Source organism: Oncorhynchus gorbuscha, linkage group LG19 (genome assembly GCF_021184085.1).
Source record: "Oncorhynchus gorbuscha isolate QuinsamMale2020 ecotype Even-year linkage group LG19, OgorEven_v1.0, whole genome shotgun sequence".
Taxonomy (NCBI): Eukaryota; Metazoa; Chordata; class Actinopteri; order Salmoniformes; family Salmonidae; genus Oncorhynchus; species Oncorhynchus gorbuscha.
In genome coordinates this window covers 40,768,135-40,793,461 of record NC_060191.1, presented here as the reverse complement: position 1 = coordinate 40,793,461, position 25,327 = coordinate 40,768,135, and the positions used below count along the sequence as shown (strand labels likewise).

Sequence of the window (25,327 nt, the reverse complement as noted above, 5' to 3'; positions counted from 1 at the left end):
TCTGGGAGGGAGACAACAGACGAATGTCATGGTTTCTGTCGGGAACTATGGAAAGCAAATAGTGGCGATCCCAGACCGTGCAGGGAGAGCTGAAATAGGAAAGGACAGTGCTTTCATCCAATCATCTTTCATCCATAATTTGAAGTCACGTTACAAAACGTTGTGCTCTCTGTTATACTCTGCTAGAATAATGAAGAGGCACTCCTCTGACAAGTCAGAAAGAATAACATCAATCTTGACTCTTGATGGAAAAGGGGGGGTTGGGGTCCCCTGCATTTTTGTTCATTTCTCCATCTACCCTTCCATTGCATCTGCTTAGAAGCAAACATTCCAATTATAAACCAATTATCTGCTTGGTAACAAACGATCAGGCAACAATACGAGAGCTAAAAATGAGTGAGGAACCTCTGAATATCCCACCTCAGCCGACCTTGTTGAACGAAGTAGAACACTAATCAATGTAGACACCTCCAGGCTGCATTCTATTACCTATCAAATGCACACCTTTATGGTGGAATACAAAGGCACACCTTTGTGGTGGAATACAAAGGCACACCTTTATGGTGGAATACAAAGGCACACCTTTATGGTGGAATACAAAGGCACACCTTTATGGTGGAATACAAAGGCACAACTTTATGGTGGAATACAAAGGCACACCTTTATGGTGGAATACAAAGGCACACCTTTATGGTGGAATACAAATGCACACCTTTATGGTGGAATACAAAGGCACACCTTTATGGTGGAATACAAATGCACACCTTTATGGTGGAATACAAATGCACACCTATATGGTGGAATACAAATGCACACCTTTATGGTGGAATACAAATGCACACCTATATGGTGGAATACAAATGCACACCTGGTGGAATACAAATGCACACCTTTATGGTGGAATACAAATGCACACCTTTATGGTGGAATACAAATGCACACCTTTATGGTGGAATACAAATGCACACCTTTATGGTGGAATACAAATGCACACCTTTAAATACAAATGCACACCTTTATGGTGGAATACAAATGCACACCTATATGGTGGAATACAAATGCACACCTTTATGGTGGAATACAAATGCACACCTTTATGGTGGAATACAAATGCACACCTTTATGGTGGAATACAAATGCACACCTTTATGGTGGAATACAAATGCACACCTTTATGGTGGAATACAAATGCACACCTTTATGGTGGAATACAAATGCACACCTTTATGGTGGAATACAAATGCACACCTATATGGTGCATTCTTCGCTATGCATTATTCAAATTGCTCGATGTTAACATTCATTGAGCATTTCTAAGCCTCGCGTTTAAAGGGGTATTCCGGGATTCAAAAAACAACACAGAATCACCCCGCCACTTGTTGTGGTAAACAGCTGAGGGATTGGGCTGGAAAAATGTAACCACTGTCAAAATCATAGCGCTATTGATGCAAGGACAGACCATCGATGAGATCAAAATGATAGTTTTAACCATGTTTTGAAGCTATACAGTGTTTGCTTACAAATACATTGTTTACAAACAAAGTAGTAAAATAAGAATATATTTTGGGTTCTAAAAGGTTCCAACAGTTATACCAAGACATTTATAAGTTATATTGTTAAAGAATCACTGGCAATACATCATTACCCTTAAAGTCCAAAAATGGAAGCACTAATCCCATGTTGCCCTTTTAAGAGGGACTCCCACGAAGGTTTGAGTGGCAGTTTGATAGCAAACCATTAACATTTCAAAATGGAGTATTGGAAAATATAACTATTGTGATAATTGGTTGTAATGGTTCGATTTCGAGCAATCACAACAACATCTTGGTTTAATTATCGCAATACGTTAGAGGGCTTTCACTTGAAATACATTGCATTGGCAGATCATTCAGTTCTGTGCTTGAATGAAGGGGTAGAGTGAGAAGCTGCAGGCGTGCCTCAGTCATTTACAGGTGCTCCTCGAGCATGCACAACTCAATGAGATGACTAGCACCTTCGGAGACCAAGGCAAACCAACCGTTTACAGGTGCTCCTCAAGCATGCACAACTCAATGAGATGACCAGCACCTTCGGAGACCAAGGCAAACCAACCGTTTACAGGTGCTCCTCAAGCATGCACAACTCAATGAGATGACTAGCACCTTCGGAGACCAAGGCAAACCAACCGTTTACCAACCGTTTACAGGTGCTCCTCAAGCATGCACAACTCAATGAGATGACTAGCACCTTCGGAGACCAAGGCAAACCAACCGTTTTAACAGGTGCTCCTCAAGCATGCACAACTCAATGAGATGACTAGCACCTTCGGAGACCAAGGCAAACCAACCGTTTACAGGTGCTCCTCAAGCATGCACAACTCAATGAGATGACTAGCACCTTCGGAGACCAAGGCAAACCAACCGTTTACAGGTGCTCCTCAAGCATGCACAACTCAATGAGATGACCAGCACCTTCGGAGACCAAGGCAAACCAACCGTTTACAGGTGCTCCTCAAGCATGCACAACTCAATGAGATGACTAGCACCTTCGGAGACCAAGGCAAACCAACCGTTTACAGGTGCTCCTCAAGCATGCACAACTCAATGAGATGACCAGCACCTTCGGAGACCAAGGCAAACCAACCGTTTACAGGTGCTCCTCAAGCATGCACAACTCAATGAGATGACTAGCACCTTCGGAGACCAAGGCAAACCAACCGGTGCTACAGGAGATGACTCACCTCGGAGCATGCTCCTCACATGCACTCAATGAGATGACTAGCACCTTCGGAGACCAAGGCAAACCAACCGTTTACAGGTGCTCCTCGAGCATGCACAACTCAATGAGATGACTAGCACCTTCGGAGACCAAGGCAAACCAACCGTTTACAGGTGCTCCTCGAGCATGCACAACTCAATGAGATGACTAGCACCTTCGGAGACCAAGGCAAACCAACCTTCAGGTGCTCCTCGAGCATGCACAACTCAATGAGATGACACCTTCGGAGACCAAGGCAAACCAACCGTTTACAGGTGCTCCTCGAGCATGCACAACTCAATGAGATGACTAGCACCTTCGGAGACCAAGGCAAACCAACCATTAACAGGTGCTCCTCGAGCATGCACAACTCAATGAGATGACTAGCACCTTCGGAGACCAAGGCAAACCAACCGTTAACAGGTGCTCCTCGAGCATGCACAACTCAATGAGATGACTAGCACCTTCGGAGACCAAGGCAAACCAACCGTTTACAGGTGCTCCTCGAGCATGCACAACTCAATGAGATGACTAGCACCTTCGGAGACCAAGGCAAACCAACAAACCAACCGTTAACAGGTGCTCCTCGAGCATGCACAACTCAATGAGATGACTAGCACCTTCGGAGACCAAGGCAAACCAACCGTTTACAGGTGCTCCTCGAGCATGCACAACTCAATGAGATGACTAGCACCTTCGGAGACCAAGGCAAACCAACCATTAACAGGTGCTCCTCGAGCATGCACAACTCAATGAGATGACTAGCACCTTCGGAGACCAAGGCAAACCAACCGTTAACAGGTGCTCCTCGAGCATGCACAACTCAATGAGATGACTAGCACCTTCGGAGACCAAGGCAAACCAACCGTGTTGACCACATCCACAGGGAGACAACAACATTAAGCAACGGGACGTCATTCATCGCCCTCTCTTCTGGTCTACCATCTTTCTCTCAGCAATAATAAGCATCCTCTATAACTGAAAGAAACCTAACCTAAAGAATTGACTGGAGGATGACAAATAAAATCATCCTAAAACATGGAGCAACGAGGATGAATGCCACATGTTTGATTTTAAACACAGGAACACTCTCCCAACCTCATCCCTCCCCTGCATGTCTGAGACCACCAATCTAGTGATAAGCAACAATGATGAAATGCTGCCCTTTGATGAGAATGAAATGCTGCCGGGTGCTTATTGGCTCTTACCTGATGGATTGAGCAGTCGCCAGGTGATTGATGGATCTGGCCTCCCATTGGCTAGACAACTCAATGTCACGTTGCTGCCTTCGTTCGCGGTGATGTCTTCCGAAACTTTGTAAATGTTTGCCGGAACTGTAAAGAGAAAGTGGCAGATATGAACGATTCTAATGTAAGTAGAAGCATTTTCTACGGTAGGGTTTGAGTCTTCCTAAGAACTGTGTAATGGATTTTCTTTGGCAAGAATTGCAACCACAACGCAGTATTACAGTGAATGAAGTGCATGGTTTATGAATTATGCAAAATGCTACTTTATTATGTGACGCAAATACGTTTGTCCCTGTGGCATAGGCTACATGTCCATTTTTTCAGTATAGTTGAATGCAAAAGTTTGAGTGCAAAAGTATTGCCGTGTTCGTTCAACAAGTGAAAAGGAAAGTTGAGAAGCAACTTCAAAGGGGAAATAGTTTCTGCAGCTCAACCCAATCCATTACCCACCAAAAGATGAAATGAGCTGAAACGCTGGGTGCATGACTTTGACTGATGTTAAAAGAAAGCCAAAACGTTTTTTTTTTTCATCTGAATGTAATGTTTAATCGGCCTTCTACCTCTCAATTCTGATTTACTCTGTACCTAAACAAATCAAACAGAATGACGTTTTACTCAGATAAAACTGTTCTAACAAATTAAGAAAGCGAGGTGCACTCCATTTTCAGATTGGTCAGCAAAAAAAAGTGGGCATACATACATCATTGTGAATTTCAAAACTGTGGGTGGATGGAGGCGAGGTGTTGTGTACGCATATCTTTGCGAGAAACTATTGATCAATGACTTGTAAATGAGGAATGGGGCAAAATACATAGAGAGTCATACAGAAACAGAAATACGTATGATTTAAAAAGTTGAACAAGTAGCTCAATGCTTTAAAATGCTCATACACTGCATATGTCCATATACCATTCTCAGGTATAATAAATACATTCTATAGCATTCTCACGTGTCACCTAAAATAAGCCGTGTTGCTGTCAAGGTGACTCAAACTTGTAGTTGCCGTGCTGTTTCATACTTGACAACAGGGAAAACGTGTTCTATATGTTGTCAGGTATGACAGAGGATGAATCAATACGGCAGTGCTCCCCTGGATGTGTCCCCTCCCCCCAAAAGGTCTGTTTTTATACTGATAGTGACCATGTAACGTCCCTTAGCTGATGCTTTATACACTCATCGAGATTCCCTCTCCTTGGCCAGCAGAGCCTGTCACTTTAATGACATCTGACAACATGGATATTTTATTGCCAAACAACGTTAAATGAAGCCGTACAGAGTTATTGTGTGAGTCAAATGGCCACAGAAAGTGAAGATGTGTTTTCGATACGGGAAAGATTGAAGTGACATGGAATTCAATAGCTTTTTCGCAAAGAAGCGGGCTGGAAATATCCATGCTCTGATTGGCTGCATGAGGGCCCGGGCATTAATCCACACCAGGCCAGCGGCAAAGATAAAAATTAGTTTGAGAGGAAACAGCTCCCAGACAGATAACCCTGTCGCGTTCTAAACAGAAATAGTCTAGGCGGTTCATGAGTCAAATGAATAAAGAGTCTAAACCATTTCAACATAGTGGCTATAGCTCCCAGCAAGGATTGTAATCTTAGTCATGGGTCAACCTTCAAGGAACAGTATTTGAAAGGGCAGTTCTTTGAAAAAATCTTTCCCTGACTGCCCAGGATTCTACAGCAATGTACAAGGGACTGTGTGAGGTTGATCTTGCACACGTAGCATAGAGAAATAATTTGCCGTTCCGTGGTTAGATGATGGGCACAACTGTAGCTTTATCTACTCCCGAAATATTTATTTAGCTTTTCAAGTAACACGTCAATGATTTGATCTATGGGCTGAGCGAAGAAAGTAGGCCTTTTTTTTCCTTAATTTTTTATTTGAGCATTTTCACACTTCAAATTATTTTCAATATTTTTTCTCTTCAAACTCGTCAACATCATCCTATCTCGACTCAGTTCATCATACCACAAATTTAGTGATCCTAAAAAAAAGTGAAAAACGGATAGAAAATGTATTGCGCAAATACATTGACCTTCGTTTCAACTTTGATAATAAATCTTCAAAGCCTTAGAAGCATGAGAAACTACAACATAATTAGAAGAAGCTTGTTGTATCCATGTGATAATATAACCTGACATTTAGCTAAAGGCTTTTCCTGGATTCCTGACGAGCCAAACCAACCAGGGAGGTAGCGATGATCAAAGAACCCAGAATGGTTTACCTCAGAGAGGCATAAAGAAACCCAGCTGCACCTCCAGTGTCATAGATGTCCTGATCAATGTGTTTACTGTCAAGTCACAGCCTTTTAATCTAGCTATGACTCATCTTCAGCTGAATATGGTCGCAGAGAGAGGGATACACACACAGAAAATGGAACAGAATTCGCTTGGTAGCTGATTAAGATTCTCACTATCGCACTCTGCCTGGCACATGCACGCACGCACGTACAACCATTTCAAGGTACCATGCATGAATTAGCCAGTTGAAAGAGGGAGTAAGGCAACAACAGGTATTCCCAGCCAAAATGTCTCATACCTGCATTGTGAAATGTCTCAAAATACACTGAACATGTAAAGTGTTGGTCCCATGTTTCATGAGCTGAAATAAAAGATCCCAGAAATGTTCCATACGCACAAAAAGCTTATTTGTGCACAAGTGTATTTACATCCCTGTTAGTGAGCATTTCTCCTTTGCTAAAATAATCCATCCACCTGACAGATGTGGCATATCAAGATGATTAAACCAGCATACCCATTACACAGGTGCACCTTGTGCTGGGGACAATAAAAGGCCACTCTAAAATGTGCAGTTTTGTTACACAACACAATACGACAGATGTCGCAAGTTTTGAGGGAGTGTGTAATTGGCATGCTGACTGCAGGAATGTCCACCAAAGCTATTGCCAGAGAATTGAATGTACATTTCTCGACCAATGTCATCTTAGAGAATTTGGCAGTACTTCCAACCGGCCTCACAACCGCAGAGCACGTGTATGGCGTCGTGGGGGTGAGCCGTTTTGCTGATATCACCGTTGTGAACAGAGTGCCACATGGTGGCGGTGGAGTTATGGTATGGGCAGTCATAAGCTATGGACAACAAACACAAATGCATTTTATTGATGGCAATTTGAATGCCCAGAAATACCCTGACGAGATCCTGAGGCACATTGTGAGGCCCATTTCTTTTTTTAAGGTATCTGTGACCATCTGTGACCATATCCGTATTCCCAGTTATGTGAAATCCATAGATTAGGGCCTAATGAATTGATTTCAAGTGACTGACTTCCTCAAATGAACTGTAGCTCAGTAAAATCTTTGAAATGGTGGCATTTTGCATTTATATTTTTGTTCAGTATACATGCTATTCATGTAAAATGTTAATAACATTAAAGAATGCAGGTATATCATGCCAGGAACAGTGGCCTTCCTACAAAATGAGACACAAAGATATATCTGTTCCGAAAGTCCCTTTCTTATACGATCAGTCTAAGTCTTTGGGTTCGTCTGCTATCAAGTAGAGCACCACACTTTTACGTCCTCAATAGTCAAATCAATAAAAACAATTGTAGTGCAGTATACAATTACATCCAGCTAAAACAGAGAAGTATACTGTATACTTATACTTCATCGTACACCTGTGACACCAGAGCTATTTTAAATGACTCTACTACCACACCAACTGACCTCTGTGGATCGCTCCTTCTGTTTCTTCACCCAGGCCACCCTGCCACTTTCAGATGTGACATTTGGACCACTGATGTCACGGGCCTAATTGTTTTCGAGGCAATTACGTTTCCGTAATTTGAATCATTAAAACATAATCACCGGAATGCGCTCGCAGCATTTACTTCTGCTTGCAGCACCAGTTGCCAATTACTTTCCTTGGTGTGCAACACGGCTGTTGTACTAGGAACTTCTCACAGGAGACAGAACAAGCTCCCCGAATGTGGTGACACCTCTGAAATGTAACAACATCACCTCAAACAAGCTCATGACTGGCTGATGGGCGCCTTCCCAAACCTTGACCCAAAGAGGCAATCTGTTACCACCAGAAACAGTGAGAATGACAGCCCGGCAATCTTGTCCATTCAAGGGCTTTAAAGGAGAGGCAACCATCAATTTAGTGGGCGTCTTCAGAATTGGCACCGCTAAGGTCATAGGGAAGAAAAAGTGTTTATGCCTAAGCCTACGCTCTTTTTTGACAAGTGCAAAGGACATAACACACACAAACTCTCTTGAACACCGCCATTGTGAGTCTGCTTGAGTAAGGCAGCATTGAAATGGGAAAAGGCGCAATTAATCAAAATGTTAATGAGAAAATCCTCTTACTAACAGATTCTGTCATTAGAAAAATACTGTTTGCAGGGAAGTAGGTCCTTGTGATCGGACTCATCGTTAGTTTGTCTACTTTTGTAAGCATATACTTATTGTTGCTTACTTTCAATATCCCTAAACCTATGTGACTCATTGATCCTAGTCTCTTTGAATTCTTCATGGTGTCAATGTGAGTTAGCACTATGACAAATTTGTATTTCACTTAATACGAACAAAATCTGGATTTTGCCAGTTTCCTCATAAAGACAAACACAGAAGCGATGCCAACATGTTTAAATTAGAGACCTCAGGGCGGGTTTTCTCTGCAGTGGCGGGCGTCTCTCAGGCTGCCACTGCAGAGCTGAAAGAGATGGCACACTTTTAACAGGATACTGCAGTGCACAGAGCCACCGAGCAGTGGGAGCCTCGACCCCTTTCATTGTGCACTTCTGGCAGGAATTCTGGAGCTGTTGCTCCACCAACATAATCGTAGCCAGCAGCACTCCATGATCTAAACTAAAGCTCTCTCTGAACTTTCAAAGGAAAGAGAGGATATCAAATAGACTAATGCTCATTGAAGACCCTTTGGAGCAAGGCTTTCTGTGGATGTGGAGAAACATTTGGAGGTAGTTCCTGCTGGCCAGATTAAGCTCTACTTGAGGGCAAATCCCTGATGAATTCAAATGTAGCTTTCTTTTTCTTTAGAGATGTTCCACTGGAGGGCAGAGACTCATAAATCATACAAACAAATAATTGGTGTTTGTGTTGAAAGGAGAAAACAATAGGAAGGGTAAAGGTCGAGGCAGAATCTCTAACAAGCCGACCAAAAGCCCCAGCATAGAGAATTGCATCGGCGCCCAATGAGCAGAATGACCTTGTGATTTTTTTTTTGTGTGCTTTTTTTTTTTTTTTAACAAGTTCTTCAAGCTATACTTCTTATCTCAAGTAAACTCAAATAAATTTACTGCCAGTTCAGGGCAATATGTACTTTTACCTTGGCGATCATCCGCATCGTTCAGGATGGCGTGCCAAAAACCCTAGATTCAATTTGTATTCAACACATAACATGATTTAGTGCCTTATAAAAACGGAACGAGATGATAAGAAAACAAAGAGAGGAGAAGACAACAGCTGGCTGGAGGAGAGACTCTTGACGGTGACCTTTCCCTTTTTTATATGAACTTGGGGTTTAACAATCCTTCCTTCTCTCTTGAGCTCGCAGTCGTCCAGCCAATTCCTCATGGGACGTTCTATAGAGCAGAGCTTTAGTTCACCCCTTATCTGTATGGCTTAAAGTTCTTTCTGGAGAAGGACTTTGTAGAATTACAGCTATTTCCCCTAGACTAGCAAACAGCTGCCTTTAGCATTGACCACTAGGTTATTAAGATAATTGATCCCATGAAAAATAAGTCAATAACACCAGGAGGGCACCTTACAAACACAAGTACAATCCAAGTTCAACTGAGGCTGTAACCCTTTGCAAGCTGTACTTGAGAATATTGACTGAATATCGAGTCAATCTATATTTCAATAAGATAATCGTCATGTAATCTTATTGGTCAGTGTGAACATCTGCGAAATTATCGTAAATGGCCACTCTAGAACAGACAATCCTCCATCCAACCCTTCTCAAGTGGAAACTAGAGGAAAAGGTGTGTTCCGAAGATACTCTGTGGATTCCTATCACTGCTGATAAGACAGAAATTGAAAGAAATTGAAAGACCTATCACAAACCACCTTCCAGTTCGGCGTAAACCTGCGACATCTTTCACCTGCATAGCAGATCATTGTTTTTATTTAGACGATAGTCGTTCCACTGCTTGGCTGGTTCTGACGCCGAACAGATCTTACAACGCCTGGATAGGTATTTTAAGTATCAGCTAACTACATCATATGTTATTGCATTTTGGCAATTGATGACAAAGGAAAGAGCCTTAGCTGTGGATCGCGCCCGATATGTTGGAGGTCACACCCCATCCCACTCGCGTTAGAAGTTCAGAACGAGAAAGTGTAGGCTATATAGATTTGCCAACACACAAAATACAACATTAAATAAAATAATGAGGATTTCTATCTGCCCAATGTAGATTACATCACACATTCCAGTATTTGAATTTGTTAACACAGCTGCGTGGGATTTCTACGCACTATGTGCAGCAACTATGTGCAGCCAACGCAATGTTGTAAGGGAGTTCCTCCTCATCTTCCGAAGAGGAGAGGCGAAACGGATCAGAGGACCAATATGCGGCGTGGTAAGTGTCCATGGTTCTTTTTAATACGTTAAGGTACACATGAACAACTGAATAAAAAAATCAAGAAATGTTGAAAAACCCCAAACAGTCCTATCTGGTGCAAACACAGAGACAGGAACAATCACCCACAAACACACAGTGAATCCCAGGCTACCTAAGTATGATTCCCAATCAGAGACAATTAATGACACCTGCCTCTGATTGAGAACCATACAAGGCCGAAACATAGAAATACCCAAATCATAGAAAAACAAACATAGACTGCCCACCCAACTCACGCCCTGACCATACTAACTAAATACAAAACACAGGAAATAAAGGTCAGAACGTGACAAATGTCCACAATAGGTAGGCTATAATACCTGGAGCCGCTTGTGGATTTGAGAGCTCTAACGCAGTTCCACCTGCAACCTCATCAACATTTTTTATTTTTTTTAAACTGTAGGTCCAGGCTAGCATGTCTTGATTGAAGCAATGCTCACCTGGCCTTTTGGCTTAATTCATCTACAGCTAAAAGCACTAAGAACGTGGATTCTAGCACTCAAACCAGCAATCAGAGCAGGTAATCAATATTCCCGATTGCTCTCCGTTCTTGTACAATAATGTTGGACGAGGTAAAGTGCAGGCCGTGATGGGAGGGAAAGACTATTAACTTGTCTCTCCAGAGACGAGCCCTTTGGACCCCTTTACTTTACAGCCACTTGGATTAAACAAGCAACGGGATCAAGGTCTTTTTTATTCAATTTAGAGTCTGACTGATAGACTGTCTTGTCACCATAATGGTAATGGCTTAGAAGGCCTGGGATCAATGCAGTGAGGGGAAACCTCCGTTTTCACACCCGTTCTATTGGTGCCACGTTGAAAGTCATCTTTTCCCCTCCCTTCCTCTGTCGTAGGCTTCGTTCAATTGAATATCCCATGCCTATCAAACTGTTTTGCTTTTTTGTGTTTGGTTTGTGCTTACGTGTTGAGCAAGGTAAGGGACCGCTGTTGCGTTACGATGTAAGCATTTTTAAAACATTTAATGCGAACAAACATGCACTGCAAAATTTACGCAACAGCAAAAACATACCTTTTTTTTACCCAGTGGGCAAATAAAATAGCTAAACTAATGGTTTCCAATTCTCAGAATAAGACATGAGAAAGCCAGGACAGCAATCTGTAAAGAAAGAATGCAAAAACACTGCTTAAGCAGCATTGATTGGACCACCAGTCAATGCAGTTCTTGGTTAGTATGCGGTTCTATTCTATTTCCATTTCAACTTGATGTAGCAAGAATCAAGTTGAACCAGAATCAACCAGACCCAATGGTATTGACTGAGTGACTGATGTTTCTATCCAGACTATTAGCCTGGACTGAGCTTCATATACTCTGACTGTTAGTACTGAACAGCTGTGGTAGTGGTGAGACCAGGGAAATATCTGAAAACCTCCCAGTGTCAAATCTATCTGAACTAACTAAGTCACATCCAAGCTGTTTTGGTTGACTGCCTTAACTGTTGGACGAGCCTACTCCTCTCTGTAATGCCATAGGCAAACATACTTACCAAGTGGTGCACTTCAGAGAGGAGGGGGGAGTGAGAGAGAAGGAGGGGGAGAGAGAGGGGGAGTGAGAGGGAGGGGCAGAGGGGGAGAGAGAGGGGGAGAGAGTGGGAGGGGCAGAGAGGGAGTGGGAGGGGGAGAGAGAGGGGGAGAGAGTGGGAGGGGAGAGAGTGGGAGGGGCAGAGAGGGAGTGGGAGGGAGAGAGTGGGAGGGGGAGAGATAGGGAGGGGCAGAGTGGGAGGGAGAGAGAGGGAGGGGCAGGGTGGGAGGGGAGAGTGGGAGGGGAGAGAGAGGGAGGGGCAGAGTGGGAGGGGGAGAGTGGGAGAGAGGGAGGAGAGGGGGTTGGAGGGAGAGAGGGAAGGGGGAGGGAGGGGGAAAGACGAGGGAGGAGAGAAGGGGAAGGGGGAGAGAGAGGAAGGGGGGAGTGGGAGAGAGTGAGGGAGAAAGTGGGGGGAGAAGGAGGGAGAGAGAGGGAGGGAGGGAGGGGGGGAGAGAGAGGGGGGAGAGAGAGGGAGGGGGGGGAGAGAGGGAGGGAGGGGGAGAGAGAGGGAGGGAGGGGGAGAGAGAGGGAGGGAGGGGGAGAGAGAGGGAGGGAGGGGGAGAGAGAGGGAGGGAGGGAGGGGAGAGAGAGGGAGGGAGGGGGAGAGAGAGGGAGGGAGGGGGGGGAGAGAGAGGGAGGGAGGGGGAGAGAGAGGGAGGGAGGGGGAGAGAGAGGGAGGGAGGGGGAGAGAGAGGGAGGGAGGGGGAGGGGGGGAGGGGGGGGGAGGGAGGGAGGGGGAGAGAGAGGGAGGGAGGGGGAGAGAGAGGGAGGGAGGGGGAGAGAGAGGGAGGGAGGGGGAGAGAGAGGGAGGGAGGGGGAGAGAGAGAGGGAGGGAGGGGGGAGAGAGGGAGGGAGGGGGAGAGGGGGAGAGAGGGGGGAGGGAGGGGGGGAGAGAGAGGGAGGGAGGGGGGAGAGAGAGGGAGGGAGGGGGAGAGAGAGGGAGGGAGGGGGAGAGAGAGGGAGGGAGGGGGAGAGAGGGAGGGAGGGGGAGAGAGAGGGAGGGAGGGGGGAGAGAGAGGGAGGGGGGAGAGAGAGGGAGGGAGGGGGGGAGAGAGGGGAGGGAGGGGGGAGAGGGGGAGGGGGAGGGGGAGAGGGAGGGAGGGGGGGAGAGGGAGGGAGGGGGAGAGGGAGGGAGGGGGAGAGGGAGGGAGGGGGAGAGGGAGGGAGGGGGAGAGAGGGAGGGAGGGGGGGAGGGGGAGGGAGGGAGGGAGGGGGAGGAGAGGGGAGGGAGGGGGGAGAGAGAGGGGAGGGGGGAGGGGGGAGAGAGAGGGAGGGAGGGGGAGAGAGAGGGAGGGAGGGGGGAGAGAGAGGGAGGGAGGGGGAGAGAGAGGGAGGGAGGGGGAGAGAGAGGGGGGAGGGGGAGAGAGGGGAGGGAGGGGGAGAGAGAGGGAGGGAGGGGGAGAGAGGGAGGGAGGGGGAGGGAGGGAGGGAGGGGAGAGGGAGGGAGGGGGGAGAGAGGGAGGGAGGGGGGAGAGAGAGGGAGGGGGAGAGAGAGGGAGGGAGGGGGAGAGGGAGGGAGGAGGGGAGAGAGGGAGGGAGAAAGAGGGGGAGGGAGAGGGGGAGAGAGGGGGTGAGGGAGGGAGAAAGAGGGGGAGGGAGAGGGGGTGAGGGAGGGAGAGGAAGGGAGGGGGGTGAGGGAGGGAGGGTGAGGGAGGGGGTGAGGGAGGGAGGGAGGGGGAGAGAGGGAGAGGGAGAGAGGGAGGGAGGGAGAGAGACTCATAATCATTATGGAATTCCAAAAGGAACAACATATTATCTTGAGTGTTTACAATATTGGCAGAACAACAACTCCTGGAAAACCTTTAACATGCTCTCTACTATTCAGTTGCATCTGGTTTGCCCTCAGGAAAGCCCCAATTCGTTGGGGCATAGTTTCTACAAGGTGTTAAAAGCGTTCCACAGGGATGCTGGCCCATGTTGACTCCAATGCTTCCCACAGTTGGGTGAAGTTGGCTTGATGTCCTTTGGGTGATGGACCATTCTTGATACACACTCGACACTGCTGAGCGTGAAAAACCCAGTAGCATTGCAGTTCTTGACTCAAACCGGTGCCACTTGCACCTACTACCATACCCTGTTCAAAGGCACTTCACCCTCTAAATTGGCACACATACACAATCCATGTGTCTAGGCTTAAAAACCCATCTTTAACCTGTCTCCTCCCCTTCATCTAAATTGATTGAAGTGGATTTAACAGGTGACATCAATAAGGGATCGCAGCTTTCACCTGGATTCACCTGACCAGTCTGTGTCATGGAAAGAGCATGCAGATTTGCACTCGACATATTGTGTCAGTGTGTCAGACTCAGTGTTCAGAGCAGCCAAAGAACTATACTGTTGTCTACAGGTTATAATAGGGAATGTACAGCGAACACACATCTTGAGGACTTTAATGTGGAAATGTTATATCAGGTTTTTGGCCAAACAAAACTGCCCTCTAGACAGCTGGAGAACGGAGAACTATTTGAGTTTGTGCATTCAACTAACACATTTATTTAAAAAACATATGCGGAGATGTGCCTAGCATGCCAATGAAACACTAACTCATAACAGGTGCCATTGCTGAGTCTAAGCTCTCTATCCTACTATATTTGGATATGCTTCGGATGCTAGTCACAAGACTGTTTTCCGGTAATATTCTACAGATGTAGGATCTTAATTTGAGTCAGTTTGCTACAGCAGGAAAATAACCCTGCAGCAACAGGAAATGTGAATAATTATGTGGATTATAACGAATGGATTTTGTCAGGGGTTGATACATTTCCATTAGGGCAAAGTGGAAATGGCTAACTTTAAAACTCAAACAGAGTACAAGTTTGCATTTCCTGATGCGCAGGAACATTCTCAGTAACAAAAGAGGGATGAAATTAAGATCCTACATCTCCAGGTAATACTGTACTTCTGACCTTCAGCAATAAACATGGTGAAACTCAAATCTTTCAGAACGGATCATTAGTATTCGTCACTTAACCCCATTTTGTGCATGTGATTATGACTGCAAAAGTGAATGTTAAGTTCAAAACAATGTGATCCTTTCAAAATGTTGTGCTGTCAACAAAACAGGTATTTTGGAGTGACAATTATGCTTGGCACGTAGGAGGCAATGGATGTTAAAGGTCCAATGCAGCCATTTTTATCTCAATATCAAATCCACATTTTTACCCACATTTTCTCCCCAATTTCATGGTTCTGATTGTTGTCTCATCGCTGCAACTCGGGAGAGGCGAAAGTCGAGTCATGCGTCCTCCGAAACATGACCTGCCAAACCACTCTTCTGAACCCGGAAGCACTGCGATGCAGTACCTTAAGACCGCCGTGCCACTCGGGAGACCTACTGTGATTGTTTTCAATTAAACATGGTCAAAATGAAACTAAAATAGCTTCTTAGCAATGAGCAATTTCTCAAACAAGAATTTAGCTAGGACTGTCTTGGAGTGGAGAGGGGAATAATCCTTATTTTGTTCATTTCAAATAAAGTTACTCGTCTGTAGTGATAAGAATATTAGTAATATGTTACATTTGTAAAGCGCTTTTCATTATACAAAAATGATCTCAAAGTGCATGTGATGGGCTGAAGGGAGATGTATATCTGAATGAGCAGAAACAACGGTCAGTATCAGTCAACTAATCCAATAATAGCACAGATCCCTTCAACAAAATGCTACTATTGGGTTGTAGGAGTGAATGATTGACAGGACAAGCTATTCACAGTTCTGGGGCCTAAGTCTTTTCAGTCCTGAGATTGGACCATTGGCCATCTCTTTCACAGTTGGCAATAAGAGTGGGAGCAAGGCCCTAACAGTGTGAACGACCTGTGTTGAGTGCCCAAAACGAGCATACTGCTGACCTGAGGACTGTTGTAGGGCTGAGACAGCCTGACATATGTGACAGGACTCTATTAAAGCATAGCTGGGGAGAGGATATTTTCAGACCTAGGTGCCAGGTGAGACAGAGAGCATGTGGCCAGGTCAGCACTCCATTTTCTATGCATAACATGTAAAGATGTTGGCCATCTATATTACAGAGTCTTGAAAAGTGGAAAAAGGAGAGGCTCTCCAGGATTGATGGGACGGACCTCCTCTGAAACATGGCAGCCTTACACCTGAAGCCCGATTGATGAGTCTGAAGTCACGTGTGTCCGTGGGATGGTCCCCATTTAAATGCATAAGGCGCCTCTTCTGCCTTTTTTCCCCCATGGTTTCAGCCAAGTCAGCCAAGGAGAAAAACGGAATACTAAATTGTTTCCTTCATTAAAACATCAAGGAGTCCGTTTCGTTCGGGGGTTCAAAGGTGACAGACAATATGTGCAGTTGTGGCCTTCTGTTCCTCACATACAATCGCTAAAATAATGGGCATGGAGAAGACAGACATTCTTTTCTAGGGGGGTGGGTTGGCGGCCGGGAACAGCCACCGATCCACTGGCAGCTGTACCATTAAAGCCACCCCCAGAAATACTAGTAACACAATGTGCCTGACAATGGCAATAAGGAGCTTTTGCAGCAAGGAAAGGTGGGTGGGGGAGATGGCTTCCTGAAGAACCACTGAAAGGTTTCAATTGTCCCATGATAATTGGTGAAGTTCAGTTCCTCCTCCTTATGCAGACTTTAAAGTTAAATTTCTTAACCCCCTCCCTCTCCCTCTCCGCTGACACACAGCCTTAGTAAGCGTCTCGGTTCACACCATTAAATACCACACCATTGTGATACGGGGCTAAATGCGGGCAAAGCCATTGTGGATCACCACCGTATTGATTCGGAGATAAAAGAATAACAATGCAGATCCTGTATGATGATGATTGAGATGAAACAACACTTATCTATCATTATCAGCGTGGAATTGGGGTTATCGCGAGAGCCGTTTTTATGACCAAATCCATTGGATGTCAACCAATTCCTTTCATTAACTGCCACTTTGATTGACTCAAAATGTGGCATGTGGACTTTGTGTTAATCCTTAGCCAAATAACGACAATCTCATGCATTGAAAGACAGCCGAGGCAACCCAGCAGGAGGTTGCTAATGGTTATTCATATGGTGATGGTAAAGAAAACACAAATGAGTGTTTTGACCAATTTTGTAAACAAGTAGGGAAGGGATCATCAACTAGATTCAGCTGCGGGACAATTTATTCTTGAGCAGATGGTCGGGGTGCTGGAACTTATAAAACAAATATTTTTACATAGCAAATTGACCGCAAGAAGCCTAAACAGATATAATATTTGACTAAAACTTAATCATTTCAAACCCTGATTACATTTGGGGACACTTCCCTGCGTTGGGAGCAGTCTTTCGGATTGGATGTTAAAATGGGTGTCCTGACTCTCTGTGGTCATTGAAAATCCCATGGTACTTATTGTAAGAGTAGGGGTGTTCACCCCAGTCATGAATACATTTCCAACCTGGCCACAATCCATCATGGCCACTTAGTCATCCCTCTCATTCCTAATTGGCATGTACAGTGCATTTCCGAAAGTATTCAGACCCCTTCCCTTTCTCCACATTTTGTTATGTTACAGCCTCATTCTAAAATGGATTAAATCGTTTTTTTATAAAAAATAAAAACAGAAATATCTTATCTACAAGTTTTCAGACCCTTTGCTATGAAACTCGAAAATGAGCTCAGGTGCATCCGGTTTCCATTGATCATCCTTGAGATGTTTCTACAACTTGATTGGAGTCCACCTGTGGTAAAGTCAATTGATTGGGCATGATTTGGAAAGGCACACACCTGTCTATATAAGGTCCCACAGTTGACAGTGCGTCAGAGCAAAAAAACTAAACAAGACATGAGGTTGAATGAATTGCCTGGAGACCCCCGAGACAGGATTGTGTTGAGGCACAGATCTGGGGAAGGGTACCAAAAATGTCTGCAGCATTGAAGGTCCCCAAGAACACAGTGGCCTCCATAATTTTAAATGGAAGAAGTTTGGAACCAACAAGACTCTTCTTAGAGCTCGCTGCCCAGTGAAATTGAGCAATAAGGGGAGAAGGGCCTTGGTCAGGGAGGTGACCAAGAACCCGATGGTCACTCTGACAGAACTGCAGAGTTTCTCTGTGGAGACAGGAGAACCTTCCAAAATGACAACCATCTCTGCAGCCCTCCACCAATCAGGACTTTCTGGTAGAGTGGCCATATAGAAGCCACTCCTCAGTAAAAGGCACATGACAGCCCACTTGGAGTTTGCCAGAAGTCACTTAAAGGACTCTCAGACCATGACAAACCAGATTCTCTGGTCTGATGAAACCAAGATTGAACTCCTTGGCCTGAATGCCAAGTGTCACTTCTGGAGGAAACCTGGCACCATCGCTACGGTGAAGCTTGGTGGTGGCACCATCATGCTGTGGGGATGTTTTTCAGCGGCAGGGACTGGGAGACTAGTCAGGATTAAGGGGAAGATGAACGGAGCAAAGTACAGAGATATCCTTGATGAAAACCTACTCCAAAGCGCTCAGGACCTCAGACTGGGGTGAAGGTTCACCTTTCAACACACGACAACGACCCTAAGCACACAGCCATGACAACGCAGAAGTGGCCTCGGGACAAGTATCAATGTCCTGGAGTGTCCCAGCCAGAGCCTGGACTTGAACCCGATCGAACATCTCTGGAGAGACCTGAAAATAGCTGTGCAGCAACGCTCCCCACCCAACCTGACAGAACTTGGGAGGATCTGCAGAGAAGAATGAGATAAACTCCCCAAATACAGGTGTACCAAGCTTGTAGCATCATACCCAAGAAGACTGTAATCGCTGCCAAAGGTGCTTCAACAAGGTACTGAGTAAAGGGTCTGCATTTTGTTAGAAAATTGCAAATAAATCTAAAAAACAGTTTTTGCTTTGTCATTATGGGGTATCACATGTAGATTGATGAGGAAAAAATACAATTGAATCCATTTTAGAATAAGGTTGTAACGTAACAAAATGTGGAGAAGTCAAGGCGTCTGAATACTTTCCGAATGCACTGCATCACTCCTCACCTGATATGTGTCGAGCGTTCTGGCACAAAAAAGGTCGCCGTGCATCACTGAGGTGTGTAGCACATTGATGGTGGATGAGGTGAGTTTCCCCCTACTATGTAAAATGCTTTGAATACCTCATTTGGGAGAAAAGCGCAATATAAATCCAGTCAATTATTATTATTTGTATACGATCACGTCTTTCTATTATGAGTGGTAATAATTGGGAACAGTTTTCCAAACTTAAAATCACTTGGAGTGAATTTCCTGGTGTTAAAACAATCTTTTTGGTCCAACAATGAAAGTATAAAAAATATATATATAAAAAAAAGTAGTGTTAAACAAATCAAAAATGTATTTGAGATTTGAGATTCTTCAACCCTTTGTCTTAATGACAGCTTTGCACAATCTTGGTATTCTCCCAACCAGCTTCATGAGGTAGTCACCTGGAGTGTATTTATTTCCTTCTTAATGCATTTGAGCCAATCAGTTTTCAGTGTTGTGACAAGGTAGGGGGGGGGGTGTATACAGAAAATAGCCAAGTCCATATTATGGCAAAAAAAGCTATCCCATCTGGCTTGCGCTTAGTGGGACTATATTGATTTTCAACAGGACAATGACCCAACACACCTCCAGGCTGTGTAAGGGCTATTTGACCAAGGAGAGTGATGGAGTGCTGCATCAGATGACTTGGCCTCCACAATCACCCGACCTCAACCCAACTGAGATGGTTTAGGATGAGTTAGACCGCAGAGTGAACGAAAAGCAGACAACAAGTGCTCAGGTGGAGCTGGTTAAGAGAATGCCATGAGTGTGCAAAGCTGTCATCAAGTCAAAGAGTGGCTACTTTGAAGAATCTCAGATATAACACCGTTTGATTTGTTTTACACTTTTATGGTTACTACATGATTCCATATGTGTCATTTCAAAGTGTTGATGTCTTCACTATTATTCTACAATGTCGAAAATAGTACAAATTTAGAAAAACCTTTGAATGAGTAGGTGTGTCCAAACTTTTGACTGGTACTATATACATATATTTTATATATATTTTTTTGTATCTGAAAACCTGGCTTGCGGGCCATCAGCGTTTATAGCAGTATCTATCCACTGCATGGTGGATCTGTGTGCTTTTCTGCTAAGAACCCTGTGTTGCTGCTTAGCGCTCTAATTTAAATGATTTAGATTTTTGAATAAAGATTGAATAATGCTGACATTAATTTCAAAAGCGAACAAATCCATCCTGATAAAAATCTGCTGACAAAGCGGTCCCGTTTGCCACACAAAAAAAAAAACAGCTTACTGTTGCCTGCTGCAATAGGAGACATCATGGAATCCATTTTATTGAAAGATTTCAATGACCAGCGTACACACATTGCTCTTGACACACTGTCACTCTCTCATATACCAAGCAAACACTAAAGTCAACCAATGGTGTCGGAGTATCATCGTCACACAGACTTTCAACAGCTCCACATCAACTGCTAGCTCGGGTTTCATTCAAATCAAAAGCGAACGGGCTGGCAAAATCGCCATATTGTGATTCGCAATGACCCTGTCTTTGAGCGCCAATGCCTTTAAGCACGCTGCAAGTTCATGGCTTTATTATTCACAGCAAATTTACTCATTTGTTTTCCAATTACATTGGTGTCCCTGCTAGCAGAAAGTGTGTCAGCTTCGGTTACGTGAGCATGGTCTCCGCCAGCTAACTAGCAGGAAGAGGCATTGGGCTGCTTGCTGCTGGAAACACTTTCATAAAAGAAGGAAGGGGGACTCGCCATTTAACTTGTTTTACTCTGCTTTTGGAGTTTCCTTATGTGTCGTTGAAAGGGACACCACACACAGCGTTTCACTTGGTCTGGCAGACATTTCCGCCCTAAACTATGTGCAAAAAAATTCTCTATTCAGCAGTAAATGTGTGTTGGATAATTGAACGGTGTGATGACGATGTGACTTTCTCCTATAGCCAGCCAGAATTCTACTATTACTAACACGGTGGGATGTGATATGCTTTCAATATGACGCCATAGTTTCAGCATGGGGGAGGAAATGAATACAATGCTTCCCACAGGAAGAAGTAAGCTGGTCCCTGATCCGTTTGAGCTGTCTTGCCAACCCATATGGTCATTTTGTCACATTGTTATAACAATGACTATAGGAGTTGGCAAGACAGCACAAACAGACCTGAGACCAGGCTAATGTTATCTCATATCCACATAACAGTTGAAGATTAGGACTGAGGACTACTGGAGAGAAAAAGTAATGAATGGTGAAAAACAATGTAGAATCCATTTTTAGCTCTAAATGTCAGTCATGAAATATGTGCAGGTAAATGGAAACACAGGAAGACTATATGAGAAGAACCAATGATCAAGCAGTGTCTAATTGAACCCAATGGGATTCTGGTTACAGGGAACAATTTGCTGGAACAGATCCACTTAGAACATGGCACAAGCATCAATTCATGTATTGACCTTTCAGTGCTATTAATAGATCAGCTCTTCATCGCTACGCGAACAGCCAGCGTTCTCCTGGAGCTTTTGTGTGGTAAAATGCTATCTTGGGTTATCATCCATCTTCCACCCCTAATCATATCACTATTCGTCTGAGATTCATTTGCAATAGGCGGGTGGTGCTGCCATTAATGGTGCTGTTAGACAGAATATAGACAAAATTATTGCACAAACTATTATTGCACAAACAAATCAACATTAATGGGTTAACTTGAATTTCAGCTTCAGGTTTGATATGTAGCACAAGTGCACCAAGACAAAGGTAAAGAACTACTGGAAATTGCTTCAGGGGAAACGGCAAGAAACAAGACCTCACAGCGAGGGCCTCAGATCTACATTCTGCTGAGCAGACAGACATCTCCTTGTCTTTCATACTGTGTGGACAGTTGATAAGGAGTTCTTGACAGCTAAAGAGAACTCCCTGTCAGCTGTCCAGATAATATGGAAGACAAGGAGATTACAGAGACCCATAGGTGGGCTGCTGGTTGATGGAGGAAGATGGTGGACTGTTAGTCTTGAGACAGGCAGCTACGTACAGTACATGGAGTTAGATTCTAGCTAGAAATATACTTAGTCATGTTACCATACTAGAACTTATTTATTACTTTACATGTATAAGGAATGTATATGTTAGGGGTCAATGAAGGGTCAAGAGGCACTAGGTGTGTGAAAAGTTACTGAGAGAGAAAAGGGGAAGTGCAGAAAGTTAATATTCTGTTCAAGTATGTTATTGTTGAATATGAATGTTCCTAAGGAGGGAGGCAAAGGGCAAGAGTCTAGTGTTAGTTGTTGATAAGGCAGGCCAGTTGCCGAGGAACCAGGACCATAAGGGATGTGGAACTCAACTCGAGATAAGGTCAACAGATGAAGAGAGAAGACACTGCTGGGAGGTGGCCCCCGAAGACCATCTGATTATAGTCCTATCACACACACACACACACACACACACACACACACACACACACACACACACACACACACACACACACACACACACACACACACACACACACACACACACACACACACACACACACACACACACACACACACACACACACACACACACACACACACACACACACACACACGGTCCTAGACTTAGGCAGGGCCATAACAATACCAGGAAGAGGGACCTACTGTGTTTCTGCCTAACTAATGAGGATTATGTATCTTAGACATGCAAGGATTTGACTCCGCCCAGTAGGAGTGTATAAAGATATGTGCTTTGTATAAACATGTCTTTGTCTTTGCTGCTGTATGACCCAGTGGTGAAAAAAACTGGGTTTGAGCTGTTTCTAGTCGTCCATTTGAGTTTTTACTTTACTGTTCGTTCAGAACTTAATAATGGCCAAGTTACTGAAAACTTTTACTGTAAAAAGGGCGTTATAAATACACTTTTTGGATTGATTGATGGATTTATTGGTTGATTGATTGGTTAATTGTGCTAGTGCCTACCTTGGACAATGAGATGTACATTAGAGGTCTTGGACTGCTGTTTGGTCTGGATGGAGCATGTATAGGAGCCCTCGTCGTACACATCCACTTTCTGGATGCGAAGGCTGTACTCCAGCTGGCCCTTGTTCACTAGGTCCACACGTGGGTCCAGCGACCACTTGTCCTCCCCAGCGAAGATGATGTTGGATCGGTTGAGCCAGGCAACTTTGGACACCTTATCATCCACGTAACACCTGGAAGGACAAAAAAGAGAGGAAATTTACCAAGTTACGAATCAGGTTGATTTGAAAACAAGTATGCACCAGAACCGCGGGAAATTAATAATAAAATCTATGTACAATACCAGTCAAAGGTTTGGACACACCCACTCATTCAAGGGTTTTTCTTTATTTTCACTATTTTCTACATGGTAGAGTAATAGTGAAGACATCAAAAATATGAAATAACACATATGGAATCATGTAGTAACCAAAAATTGTTACGCAAATCAAAATATATTTGATATTTGAGATTCCTCAAATTAGCAACCCTTTGCCTTGATGGCAGCTTTGCCCACTCTTGGCATTCTCTCAACCAGCTTCATGACGTAGTCACCTGGAATTTAAATTAACAGATTGAATACCAAGTCCATATTATGGCAAGAACAGCTCAAATAAGCAAAGAGAAAAGACAGTCTATCATTACTTTAAGACATGAAGGTCAGTCAATCCAGAAAATGTCAAGAACTTTGAAGGGCAGTCAAAAAACCATCAAGTGCTTTGATGAAACTGGCTCTCATGAGGACTGCCACAGGAAAGGAAGACCCATAGTTACCTCTGCTGCAGAGGATAAGAGTTACCAGCCTCAGAAATTGCAGCCCAAATAAATGCTTCAGAGTTCAAATAACAGATTCATCTCAACATCAACTGTTCAGAGGAGAATCAGGCCTTCATGGTCACATTTCTACAAAGAAATCACTACTAAAGGACACCAATAAGAAGACGAGACTTGCTTGGGCGAAGAAACACAGGCAATGTACATTAGACCGGTGGAAATCTGTCCGCTGTGTCTTTGTGAGATGCAGAATAGGTGAACTGATGATTTCCGCATGTGTGGTTCCCACCGTGCTTTCCTGGTGACACTGTCTGTGATTTATTTAGAATTCAAGGCACACTTAACCAGCATGGCTTCCACAGAATTCTGAAGCAATACTCTATCCCATCTGGTTTGGGCTTAGTGGGACTATCATTTGTTTTTCAACAAGACAACGACCCAACACACCTCCAGGCTGTGTAAGGGCTATTTGACCAAGAAGGAGAGTGATGTAGTGCTAAATCAGATGACTTGTCCTCCACAATCACCCAACCTCAACCCAAATGAGATGGTTTGGGATGAGTTGGACTGCAGAGTGAAGGAAAGGCAGCCAACAAGTGCTCAGCATATGTGGGAACTCTTATAAGACTGTTGGGAAAGCATTCCAAGTGAAGCTGGTTGAGAGAATGTGCAAGAGTGTGCAAAGCTGTCTTCAAGGCAAAGGATGGCTACTTTGAAGAATCTCAAATATATTTTGATTTGGTTTGACACTTTTTAGTTACTACATGATTCCATGTGTTATTTCATAGTTCGTATGTCTTCATTATTATTCTTCAATGTAGAAAATAGTAAAAATAACGAAAAACCCTTGAATGAGTAGGTGTGTCCAAACTTTTGACTGGTACTGTAGGTCTATTGGATATAGGGAATGATCCCTATACGTAGTGACCAAAAATAAACAAAGGTTAATTATTGGAATGAAAATGACTACTCCTAATCCGAGGCATCTCTGAGGGATAGCTGCACTTAAAAAGATACTTCAGGATTTTCGCAATGAGGCCCTTTATCTACTTCTCCAGAGTCAGATGAACTATTGGATACCATTTATATGTCCCTGCATCCAGTATGAAGGAAGTTTGAGGTAGTTTTGTGAGGCAACACTAACTAGATTTATTGCAGATAGCAATTGCGCAAGTGCTCGTTAGCAACTTCCTTCAAAGTGCACGCAGAGACATAAAAATGGTATCCACACGTTCATCTAACTCTGGGGAAGTAGATTTGTCAAAATCCCTGAGGATCCCTTTAAGCTCCAGTTCTCGGCTTGTTGCATGCTGTCAGAGCCTTACGCCGCGTATAAGACTGTGTGTGTTAGAGCGCCTGCTTACTGAATAAATGTAAGGGGACGTCTGAATCAATGAGAATGGATATAATATAACCTGGCAGACATATGCCGAAAATGCAAATTGAAAACTC

At 44.2% G+C, this 25,327-nt stretch overlaps 1 protein-coding gene across 3 annotated transcripts in view; it reads right to left on the bottom strand.

Moving 5' to 3' along the window:
• The window catches only part of LOC124005681 (limbic system-associated membrane protein-like), a 1,049,544-nt gene that overhangs the window by 20,117 nt on the left and 1,004,100 nt on the right, over window positions 1-25,327 (bottom strand). For all 3 annotated transcript variants that reach the window (XM_046315131.1, XM_046315130.1, XM_046315129.1), the window contains 2 exons: window positions 23,063-23,295; window positions 3,945-4,070 (listed from right to left, as the gene is read on the bottom strand). In XM_046315131.1, coding sequence (XP_046171087.1) covers window positions 3,945-4,070; window positions 23,063-23,295 — 359 coding nt within the window. The remainder of the gene's footprint in view (window positions 1-3,944; window positions 4,071-23,062; window positions 23,296-25,327) is intronic.